Here is a 12,285-nt window from a genome sequence, read left to right as displayed (position 1 = left end):
CATACTGTATTGCTTATCAGCTGGTTCCAAGTATACACAAACGGGCATGTTTGAAGTTACCAAAGCTGAAGAAGAGGAAAGAAGTAATAGTCCACCAGCATCTCCTAATACTGGTAGTAATATGTCTCATGGTCCGTCAAACTCAAAAGCATCCGCCTTGCGCGTGACCATACCCAGCGAGTTACAAGGTGTTGCATACATTGAAGTGTTGTGTCAGAAAGGTAATATAATAAGGAAAAACATTTTTTTTAATTAAGCAAATCAAAGTTTTTTGATGTTGAATCAAATTGCTGAAATATTTCTTTACATCATAATTATTTATTATTACTTATTTGTAATCTATGCCTTACGAGTTTGAATGGATTGCAATATACATCAGTTCATAAAATACATTATAGTTATAATCTGTTTATATGATACTTAGGTTCAGATGAACTTTGGACATTAAATTTTTAAACATTCAATAAAGAAAAACTACACAATATAAAGTACATTAATATAAAATAAAATGAAATCTAAAATTCAAAAATTTTTAATTTAGAATTAGATATTAAATAATAAAAAATAAAAAATAAAATTAATTGAAACCAACCTAATATAATTTACAAACCTATTCTATTCTTACACTAATTTTTTAGGACAGAATTCATAAACTGATCTTAAGTTTAGAGAACGTGGTATTATTTTTCCTAATCGTAATATTTATTTAATGTATTTTTTTTATTTTATTCTATTTTTTATCCAATTTTATTTTATTTTTCTATCCCCATATTTTTGTGTCTTACAATGCTACACTGGCTACTAACGCTTCAAACATCTTTATTCTTCCATAACTATTCTTAAATAGTCTTTTCTATACTCCACGTCTTTTTCATAATAATTACTGTTCTCTGGAACCTTTCCATTACTTGTTTCTTTATTCTACTCTAATTTTTATAAAAATTTTATTAATAGAAAAATGTGTACCGCAAAGGTTTTTGCTTCTATTATATTTTAATTTTATTTCAATTGTTCGATAACTTAACTTCCTAACGCTTACTTCTAGTTTGTATTTATCGTTATGACTTTTTCTTTTGCTTTTCTCTTTTATACTCTCTTTATCGCAGTACAATTTTATATAATTTAAGTTAGGTTGGGAAGTAACGCGTTACTTGTAACCGTTACCGTTATAATTTTGGGGGAAGGGGGTAACGGATTGGTAACGGCGTTATTTTTTTTCTGTAACTGTAACGGTAACGTAGTTCATTTTTTTAGTAACAATAACGAATTTAATAGTTACTTTTACCGTTACTTTTTATAGTTCGAATTTTTTACTCATAACATATCATAATTTTTACATTTTCAATCTTTATTCAATCGATATTCACAGTTAAAATCATCGTATAAAAACAGTTTTAAGATATCATAAATTAATGGGCGCGTTCAGCAGACGGAGCGGATCAGTGAGCGCGCAATAATTCTTTACTATGATTGGTTTCTGCTTCTACATTCAAAGAAGAATTAAAAGTAAGAACTAATCATATTAGAGAATTACTGAGCGCTCACTAATCCGTTCCATCTGCTGAATGCGTCCAATTCCAAAACCGTAGCTCTTACGAACAAACTTTATAAATATCGGTCTTTAAGAGAATACTGTAATCGTCTATTTTACTGATTGAACGCTAATTACACAGGCACACAAAAAAAGTGGTTTGTCCGGCGGACTAGACTAGTCAATTCTTATGTATTTTGACCCGCTGAATCCGAATCCAAGGTCAGAATTGCAAGGTTAACTCGCATTTCTTAACTTTAAAAAAAATTTTTTTTTTAATGTTGGTCCGGCGGACCAGACTAGTCTGTCTATTCTTATGTATTTTGACCCGCTGAATCCAAATCCACGATCAGAATTGCTGAATTGGCACATTTTTTCCTAACCTTAAAAAAAAAATTTTTTAATCTTGGTCCGGCGGATCAGACTAGTTTATTTTTATGTATTTTGACCCGCCGAATCCAAATTCAAGGTCAGAATTGCTGAATTGGCTTATTTTTTCCTAACCTCAAAAAAAATTTTTTTTAATTTTGATCCGGCGGACCAGACTGGTCTATTTTTATGTATTTTGACCCGCCGAATCCAAATTCAAGGTCAGAATTGCTGAATTGGCTCATTTTTTCTTAACCTCAAAAAACACCTTGTAAAAGCAGTTTGGGTCACAAATGTATAATCCAGAGTGTGCAGGCTTACGTAATCACATTATCCGAGGAAAATTTATATATACTATATATTATAATACGTATGACAAGTTTAAGTTTCTGTGAGTAAATAGCGTAGAAAATTCACTTTCTTTTTCTATTATATACAACTCATTTATTCTCGGTTTGGATTAATGAACAAACTGAAACCTGGATGTTACAAGTCTGATGAATGGAGACTATTCGTCGATTCTTCTAAGAGAAGCTTGAAAGCAGTGTTTTCTTATGTAATGGTTTGTTTGATTTCTACTATCCCATTCACATAGAAAGCATGGATTTTATGTGTAACCTGATTGTTGACTCAATAATATGGTGAAAATTTTTAGATCCCCACAAATTTGCCACCTATGTTCTGTGTATTTAATTTTTTCAAGAACTGTTTTCAGGTTTGTGTACTCTTCTTTTATCTCTACCGAGTGCGCTACAGAAATGGAGGCATATACATTAGTGTTGCTGCAGAATACATTTCTGTAGCGCACTCGGTAGTGATGAAAGAAGGGTACACAAACCTGAAAAAGTTCTTAAAAAAATTAAATACACAGAACATAGGTGGCAAATTTGTGGGGATCTAAAAATTTTCATCATATTATTGGGTCAACAATCAGGTTACACATAAAATCCATGCTTTCTATGTGAATGGGATAGTAGAAATCGAACAAACCATTACATAAGAAAAGAATGGCCAACAAGAACGTCTCTGCAACCTGGGTCTAAAAATATCAATAAATGAACCGTTAGTTGAGCCTTCAAAAGTTTTTCTTTCACCTCTTTATATCAAATTAGGACTCATGAAACAATGGGTGAAAGCTCTGAATAAAAATGGTAAATGTTACCAGTATTTACAAGAAAAATTTTCCAACATCTCTGATGCAAAATTGTGGGAAGGGAATTTTCGATGGACCTCAAAACGTAAAATGTTACGAGACGACAATTTTGTCACCAAAATGAATAAAGACGAGAGAGCAGCATGGTTTCAAAGGTGTCACAGAAAGTTTTCTAGGAAACCACAAAAGTCAAGATTATAGAGAAAGGGTGGCGGAAATGACGGAGAACTATAGAAAACTAGGTTGCTTAATGAAACTTAAGTTGCATTTCTTAGATTCTCATATCGACTACTTCCCAGAAATCTAGGTGATTATAGTGAAGAACAGGGAGAAAGATTTTATCAGGACATCAAGGAGATGGAGTATCGATATCAAGGCAAGTGGGATGTGAATATGATGGCTGATTTCTGCTGGACGCTCAAACGTGATGTCTCTGTGAAAGAGAAGAAACGTAAGAGAAAGCCATTGCACAGAACCTTCGAGAATAAAAGAGTTAGATATAATAGAAAAAGGGAGTGAATTTTCTACGCTATTCATTCACAGAAGCTCAGACTTGTCATATGTATTGAATTTTCCTCAGGTAATGTAGTTACGTACGCTCTGGGTTATACATTTGTGACCCAAACTGCTTTTACAAGGTGTTTTTTTGAGGTTAGAAAAAAATGAGCCAATGCAGCAATTCTGACATTAAATTTAGATTCAGCGGATCAAAATACACAAGAATAGACTATTCTGGTTCACCGGACTAACATTAAAAAAAAGTTTTTTTGAGGTTAGAAAAAAATGAGCCAATTTAGCAATTCTGACCTTGGATTTGGATTCAGCGGGTCAAAATACATAAGGATTGACTAGTCTAGTCCGCCGGACCAACCACTTTTTTTGTGTGCCTGTGTTATTTTTGAATACACTTGGTTTTTAATTGATTACATAGAATTGTAAATCCTTCTCCAGAATTAAAGTACAGACAATAACGAACGATGGCTAACTACAATTTCATGTAAAAAACAAAAAAAGTTAGAAAATTGTACTTTTGTGCACTCGTCTAGTGACTTTCATCTGCAACACTAAGTTTTAAAAACTCTATACGTACAAAATATTGTTATGCACCGTACTTGTCATTACAGGAAAGAATAATAATGTGCTTTCAGAAATGAACTAGAAGCTTTGGTATAAGAGAATAATGTATCTGAAAATTATATGTATGTGTGAGTGGGGATTCGGAAGAAGTCAATAAGTAGAGTAATATGAAATTTTTTTTTATTTTTGATATAAAATCCAATTCACAGATTGATATTATTATGTGTATTTTAACTCTGGAAAAGAATTTCCAAATTTATAAAAGAAATATATACGAAATCTCATTAATAACGTGCACGAATGACTTTACATTATCGACCCCGATCAAGTTAGAGAGGTAGCATCCCTTTAAGTTTATTGCAAGAAATTGAAAAAAACTATTTATTAAATTCAATACTACTTTACTAAGCAGCGCAGCTATTGAGAGAATGTTTAGTATTGGTAATACTGTTGTATCACCTTCTAGAGGTAATCTGAAGATAATGGAATATCAATTTTTATTAAAAATTAATAAAAATTATCATTAAAATTTAACGAATTTATATTTTGTAGAATAATTGATAATCCTATGCCCTAATCCGAATAATCCTTGTACTATAAAAAAAATATATTTAACTAGGAACGATACAGAAGTGTACGGCTCTGTTGAGCAGCAATGGTGGCTCGCGCGCGTTACAAGCTGACGACCACTTGAAATTAGATTTCGCGAATACGGGATAATCAACGAACGAGTATTTTACGTACGCGGGAATTCTCCGACTTGTCTACGCTTTATCCTGCGTCGTTGGTGGACGCCAAACTCTCGATAGGATAACGGTTTCGTCAAGGGCGATCGGAACGAACAGTGACTCCGAGCCCGTGCGGCACGCGACGGACTCGTGCTCTTCCACGCGTTATTTTATTCCGCAAACAATATACGCGATAATTATTACCAGTTCGTTAACGAGACGGTACAGGACAATTACATGAAATCTGACAAAAGCGCAATTACAAAGAGGTTCGCGATACAAATGCGACAAAGTGAATTAGACTTTACGAAATTATAAATGCGCGACGGTCTACACTAGAATTAACGACAGTAACTCACGATACAATCACGCCACGAAAATACAGGTGACTCGGCTGCGGATCGGAACGCATAGACCTCCAGTAATTTTATACATTTTAAGAAAACAATTGTAAGCTTAATAAAATCATATCAAGAATAAAAATCTAAATTTGGCTATATTTATAAATTTAATTAACTAAAATTTTTTTACACTTTAAGGGAGTTCCGCTGCCAAATTAAAATGAACAGATTTTTATGAAACTTTGTAGACAAGTTTAAATTAGTGATATAAATTGACTGTCAAAATTTCAGAAAACTGAACTAGCTAGTTATTTAGATATTAAATATTTTATTAACATGGGCTCTTATGGGAATCAATGAATTTTCAGGATTTTTTAGTTTTTATTGTATTAAACATTGTACGAGAGCGCTGAAACGTGCTGGTAGGAGCGTGGATCGGCGATGGAGAGAGGCAGACATAAATTGAGTTAAATGATGCACTTAATCCTCATAATCACGTTTATTTTTTTGTCACACAAATCAGTCAAATTATTACAACAATTGCTATCACTAACGCAACGGCGCTCAGAGTTTCTTGTCAGGCTAGACGAAAAGAAGAAAAAAAACGAAGACAGTGATCGGCTCCGACCAGAAAAACGTTATCGCGGCGGTAATCGAGATCAATCGCTTCTGCTCTGCGCGATCGCGGTTCGAGGCACGTCATTGGCTCCCGGGCTGGTGGCGCGATGGAATCCTTGGTGCGCGCGCCGGCCGAGCACGCGGAGCGACGTGTCTGTCATCCGTTGTCAAGCGTGTACGGCACAGGCTTATCCGTCACGATAAACAAAGAAGGAAGATCGATAATAATCCTTCGAATTTTACTATGCTTATGCCGCACAAAACTTGGGAAAAGCTAAGGCTTTAACAATTCTGAACAAACATAGAAGTAATGAACAGATGTTAGTGAAACTTTACAATAATACATTTTAGCTGTCTAGAAAAGTACTGTTAAATTTTTGAAACGATGCACTTGCTCATTTGAGTGAAATAATTGATAAGATAAAAAAAGTTTACAATAATCGAAATAATACAGCAGTAAGTGTGTTAAATGTGTGCTAGTGATATAACATGAATTTCAAATTGTTGTATTTAGTTATCTAAGGGTGGTATAATAGTGAAAAAAGTGTATTCTCAATTAAAAAAAAAAAATTATTTCAGTAATGAAGGTAGTACTTTATAGCCGATTTTTTTCTTATATTCACTATTATTAACTTTAGACCATATACAGTTAAAAAAGAAGACAGAATAGTCATTTGAATATTTTTTTTTCTTTACTTGAACCCCTGTGCCACTTGTGCCAGGCCTGAGCAGAGAAACTCCTTTATGCATTTTAAAATTTTGTTTAGAAAATTTTTTTATTTTGCAAATTAAAAAATATGTTGCTTACGTTAATATTTTAAATAAAAAATATTTTACAAATTTTTTATTTAATCTCGTTTTAGCATTAAAAAAGTAACGGAAAAAGTAACGAATCGTTACTTCTTAAGTAACGGTAACGGTAACGAGTTACTTTTAAAAAGTAACTTTTCCTGAACTTAAGTATATAAGTACATAAAGGATTTCAACATTTTAGGGCTGACGGAAACATTGATAGAAGAAAAAGGATGGAAGAAAACAAAAAGGCTGTTTTCCAGCTAGGTACACAGACGACACAGTGTAACACTGTGTCCAACATAAAGTGTTCCAACTATGACACAGTGTTACACTGCTCGACACGGTAAAAAGCTGAGTACGAGCGTGTAAAATATGTCAGTGTTACCAACTTTTCAAGAAGTTTTATATTTAACATGTGGTAACAATGATAATTTTTAACCCATTGGCTGTGTAAGAAAATTTTACTATTTGGGCCAAAAGTGTGTTGAAAAAAAATTTCATCGGATTATTATGAAACTTGGTACCCTTATGTTTTTTGGGTCTCTGAATCCGAATATGATGTTAGATTTACAAAATTCAAAATGGCGGGTCCAATATGGCGGATCAAAATTACAAAAAATAGACGGAATTTTATTATTATTATTTTAAAGTTATTTAGATCTCTGAATCTAAATTTAACATTAGAATTAATATATTCAAAATGGTTAATAAAAAAGAAATTTTACCATTTTGGATCCGCCGATTCCTCATTTGAATGTAATGTGATAATACTGTCAAAATAAATCAATAAGTACATCCTGACACTAGATCTCTCATAATTGTTTTCGTCAGTCTAAGATGGTAAGACTTCGGTTAATGGATATCAATACATTTTTTATAATTTTGATTCAGAGACCCAAAAAACATAAGAGTATCAAATTTCATGAAAATCAGATTATTTTTTATAATTTTGATCCGCCATTTTGAATTTTGTACATCTGACTTCGGATTTGTAATCAGCGACCCCAGAAACCCCCGAGTAACAAGTTTCAAGCAAATTCCGAAAGTTTTACTTTGTTTTTTCTACGTTGCGGCTATAGCCGTCGTACATACTCTTGGCCACTTTTGTGTTTGCGGCTATAGCCATCATATACGGTCAACGGGTTAATATCAATTCTAATAACTTAAAATTAAAGAAAGGAATAAGAACGAGTGTCCAAATAGCCAAAATACATGGTGTAAGCTGAAGGCATACTAAAAACCCGATACAAAAAAAGGAATAACAAATCCAAAGTTTTAGATCATCCATAAATAGGATCTAGGAAGCTGAGGCTTTAGCCATCCTTACCGATCATAAATATGTTTCATTACTAAATTTGACAAAGTACGTAGTTTAAATAAATTGTTTGGTGAAAAATCTTTTTAGTGTAATCTAATGAGACATTAATATTAATTGTTATATTAATTAGGTCTTGTACCGTTAAAAAATTATAAATGTTGAAACATATATATGTCATTAAATTAAAACAAGAAAGATTGTGGTTAGTTTAATTTGATTGAATTGGTAAGAGATTTTCTAATTTTGCTATTATATGTAAATATAGATGGCTGACAGTAAAAATATGGAATACAAACACACTCTGGTGATGTTTTCTGAAACTAAGTTTAGAGTTTTAATTGTTCCAACAAGAACGTTACACAGTGGAACACAGTGTAGCATTAGCGTGTCCTAGCTGGAAAACAGCCAAAGCAAGTTGCTAAGTAAAACTAACGGCACATTTGTGATATGCTTGTTTTCGTGCTGGATTGCTTGCTGGATGGAAATCCTCTGTTCTGATTGGTACATTTTCATTTATCTTCAGAGATGCACCTATTAGAACAGAGTATTTTCATCCAGCAATCAATCCTGTGTGAAAATAAGCATTGTGTGCCGCTGGTTTTACTTGGTAATTTGTCTTTTATTTTCTTCCATTTTTGTTTCCGTCAGCTCGTCAGAATGTCGAAATCCTCATATACGTTTCTTCACATTTGTTTGACAATTTCGCTACATTCCAGAAATTAATCTTTAGGCCTTCTTTCTCCTTTGCATTATTATTATTATTCTCGTCTTATATACTCCTTTTGTTTTCTAGTTTCTTGTCTTTCTCATTTCATCTAAAAGGCCGCAGCCGTATAAGAAGGGGGCAATTTGCCTCCGCACGGATCAGGCTCATTTCTTTGCTATCAGTGCCAGTTATAATTTAGCCAAATATTAGCCCTTTTTATCGAACCGTTTTGGTGTAAATAATAAAAATAAAAATTCCGAAAATCATTTATATTTTTTGTTAGTTCCGGGAAGTTAAGCAAGTCATTGGGGGAAATATTTTAGAAAGGCAATCGTTTCCGAAACTAACTATTCTCTTCAACCACAATAGCCAAAGAAATTCTAAATGAAGATAATAGTTTGAATTTGCAGTTCCTCAAAGATCAAACCAATATACTGAAGCTTCAAGTACAGTCCCGTTACATATCTAAGAAAGTGTATCGATGCTTTATTAAATACACTCCTAATAGTATTGGTCATTCAGGGATAAAAAGATATTTTTGTGAGTTGCACTAATGAACGAAAAATATTTGGCTGCTGTTTGCACATTGCTGTCATTATCTATTATTTATCCTACGGACAATATTTATCAAAAAATCCGAGACCAGGCCAGCACTTATGTAAACTATTCAAAACAGACGGCATCACGCTTATTATCGATAAAGATTAGTCCGTCCATATAAATATTGTAAATAATAGTATGAGAGCTAATGATCATGTAAACGAATGTGTATTTGTAATTCATTATTTTGAAAATCATTAATAAACATTTAATACGATTATAGTTTATTTTTTATAATTATTTTATTTTATTATTTTTTTTAGTAAAAATTACTTGTTGTAGAATACTGTCTAAAAATTCTACAAAAAAATATAGCAATGGTACAAAAAACGTCATATTTAAAAAATTAAAAAAAGTATTTTGTTTTTTTAAGTACCTTCCACTGATTTTATTGATTCGAAAAAATTTGGTGTTGTAGAATACTGTCCCAACATTCTACAAAAAAAAAAAAAAAATATTGCGATTGTACCAAAAGCATATCATATTTTTAAAAAATTAAAAAGAATACTTTATTTTTTTATGGGTACCTGCTACCCACTATATTGTTTTGAAAAAAATACGTTTTGAAAAAAATCTTGTAGAAAACTGTTCCAAGATTCTAAAAAAAATTTTTTGTAATTATACCAGGATATCGGGACTAAAAAAAAATCAAGAACATTAATTTATTTTTTAAACAATGTTTCTGTCATCAGAAACCCCTCCCGAATTTTTCATAAATGTGTTTCAATGATATCTATAACATATTAAAATTTCATCAAAATTGGTTGAACCGATTAAAAAATATAAATTATTTTCGGAATTTTAATTTTTATTATTTACACCAAAACGGTTCTATAAAAAAGGTTAATATTTGGCTAAATTGTAAGTGACACTAATAGCAATCAAAGCAAAAAAATGAGCATGATCCGTGCGGAGGCAGATTGCCCCATCTTATCCGGCTACGGCCTTTTTATCTTAAATCTGTGTTTCCATACCTCCCTCACTCTTACCTCATTACCTTTCTTTCTTTCTTCTTTTGCCTTATGTCTTAATCACTTCTGTTTTCCTTTTCTTGTTTTGTTAGATTATCTATTCATATTTTTTCAGATCCCTTTTCTTTCTTATTATTTCTCTTTTTTGTTACCAGTTATTTAAGTTTGCTATTACCATTATTTTATTTTTCTTATTTTTTATCTCGTATGCCTTATTCACTTTTATTTCACTTCCCAAAGTTTTTATGTATTCACTTATCTCCTGCTCGATTTTTCCTGTGCTTCATCTGACTCCTTTTATGACTGTATTATTTATGCCATCTTTTTTCTCTATCCTTTCGTTCATTTTTTCTAAATCTATTAATCTCCGTTTTATAATTTTCTTTTCTTCATTTCACTTTCTATTTTCTGTTTCTTTTTTACGAATCATTTGTTATCTTCTTTCTAATTTTTTAACTCTCAATTTTTTCCTATATTTTCTTCTGTTTTTTTACATCTTTAAATATATTTTCTCTATTATTTTATTTTAAATTTTCATATATTCCTTTTGTCCTATACTTATTTATGCCACGTTCTTCTTACCTGCATTTTTTCTCTATTTTATTCATTCGACCTATCATTGCCGCCACCTATCTCTTTGCCACCTAACTGCTTCTCTCCTTGTCATCCCGCGCTATCTCTCAGCTTTCTCTCCTACTTGATAACCTCATTTACTTGTGTTGCTCTTTTCTTTTCTGTTTTCTTCCTTTCCTTTTCGCTTCCTTTTTTCTCACTGCTTACCTTCTTTGTTCATACTTTTTCTTCTCTATTTCCTTATTCTTTCCAAATTTTCACCTTGGGTTCTCTTCTATTATCCTTTCATTGCCAGTGGAAAGTATACTTCTCACTTGTTTTCTTTTTATTTTTATATTATGAAAATTTTTTCGAGATGCTAATGATAATGTTTGATATTTCCGGTACAGAAATACTTAGTTTACATATTTCTAAAGTTTTTTACATCTAATTGTTCCTTAGTGATTGTTTATAACAATTTAAATATGAAAAAGGCGATTTTTTTTTTAAAAAAAATTTATTTTTTCTAAGATTTTAAATTTAATTTAATTATTTTCGGGTATAAAGGGTTTTTGGAATCGCTGATTACTAATCAGATCAAAACTGAAAAATTTTTAATGGCGGATTCAACATGATAGATGGAAAGAGTGAGTCCCAGATGCACACAGTGTAAAACGGACACCACCAATCAAATTCTATAAATTTATCCTAACCCTAACTAACTCAGCAATCTGATTGGTGGTGTCCATTTTACATTGTGCGCACTGTTGTAACGCTGGGACGCTCCCGATGGAAATATTGAGAACTGAAAATTTTAAGTTTAGAAGAATATAGCCGTATTCTACACAAAATTTGTTATAGAAATAATCTTTTGTGATATTTTGCTTAAATGTATCGTTTTTTAGTTAAAAATTTATGAATATTAAAGGTTATCAAAATTTAAGTATTATATTCACTGAAATATAGCATAACCGGAACGAGTTCGGCAGTAGAATCTCTTTGTTAAAAGTGATTCGAGAGAGAGCGCTCTAAGAGGTATCCTTGTAGAGACCCTGAAAGGGGAGACTGGTATAAGTTCTAATTGGATAAAAAATGGTGAACGTAACTAACCCAAAAGGTAAAAATGTTGTGTGTAAATAATCAGAACAAGTCAGAATACGCTGAGTAAAAAAATGAAATGAAATGTTTGTAATACCTTTCGAATCTGAAACCAAATTACTACAATTAGATAATGTACAATTAAATTCATTGTACTATGTATGTGGTTATATAATCCAGTATTTCTAAAAATCAAAAGCTTTGCGACAGTTGTCTTGATTCTGCTGGATCAAAAACGTAATCCTAAAATAAAATATTCACGATTAGTTAATCTAAAGTGTTATAGACAGAAAACATTATTTTTGTACATTCCAATATTTTCTTGATACGTATTTTATTATTAATAAGTATTTGTCTTACATAAAGGACAACAATTATGATGTTCTACAATTTTTTATTGAAAAACTAAAAACTATTGAATACAGTTT

General features: G+C 31.7%; 2 protein-coding genes across 3 annotated transcripts in view; one reads left to right on the top strand and one right to left on the bottom strand.

The window, feature by feature from the left end:
- Nucleotides 1–12,285, bottom strand: part of LOC105832380 (gamma-secretase subunit Aph-1) — a 79,589-nt gene that overhangs the window by 16,185 nt on the left and 51,119 nt on the right. The window lies entirely within an intron of this gene.
- LOC105833033 (mediator of RNA polymerase II transcription subunit 17) overlaps nucleotides 1–12,285 on the top strand; it is a 77,092-nt gene that overhangs the window by 37,222 nt on the left and 27,585 nt on the right. The window contains exon 4 of one of the 2 annotated variants that reach the window (XM_036291438.1): nucleotides 21–221. The exons of the other annotated variant lie outside the window; for it this stretch is intronic. Coding sequence (XP_036147331.1) covers nucleotides 21–221 — 201 coding nt within the window. The remainder of the gene's footprint in view (nucleotides 1–20; nucleotides 222–12,285) is intronic. 2 annotated transcript variants of the gene reach the window in all.

Source organism: Monomorium pharaonis, chromosome 8 (assembly GCF_013373865.1).
Source record: "Monomorium pharaonis isolate MP-MQ-018 chromosome 8, ASM1337386v2, whole genome shotgun sequence".
Lineage (NCBI taxonomy): Eukaryota > Metazoa > Arthropoda > Insecta > Hymenoptera > Formicidae > Monomorium > Monomorium pharaonis.
The sequence above is the reverse complement of the archived record's forward strand: the minus strand, read 5'-3'. Positions and strand labels throughout refer to the sequence as shown.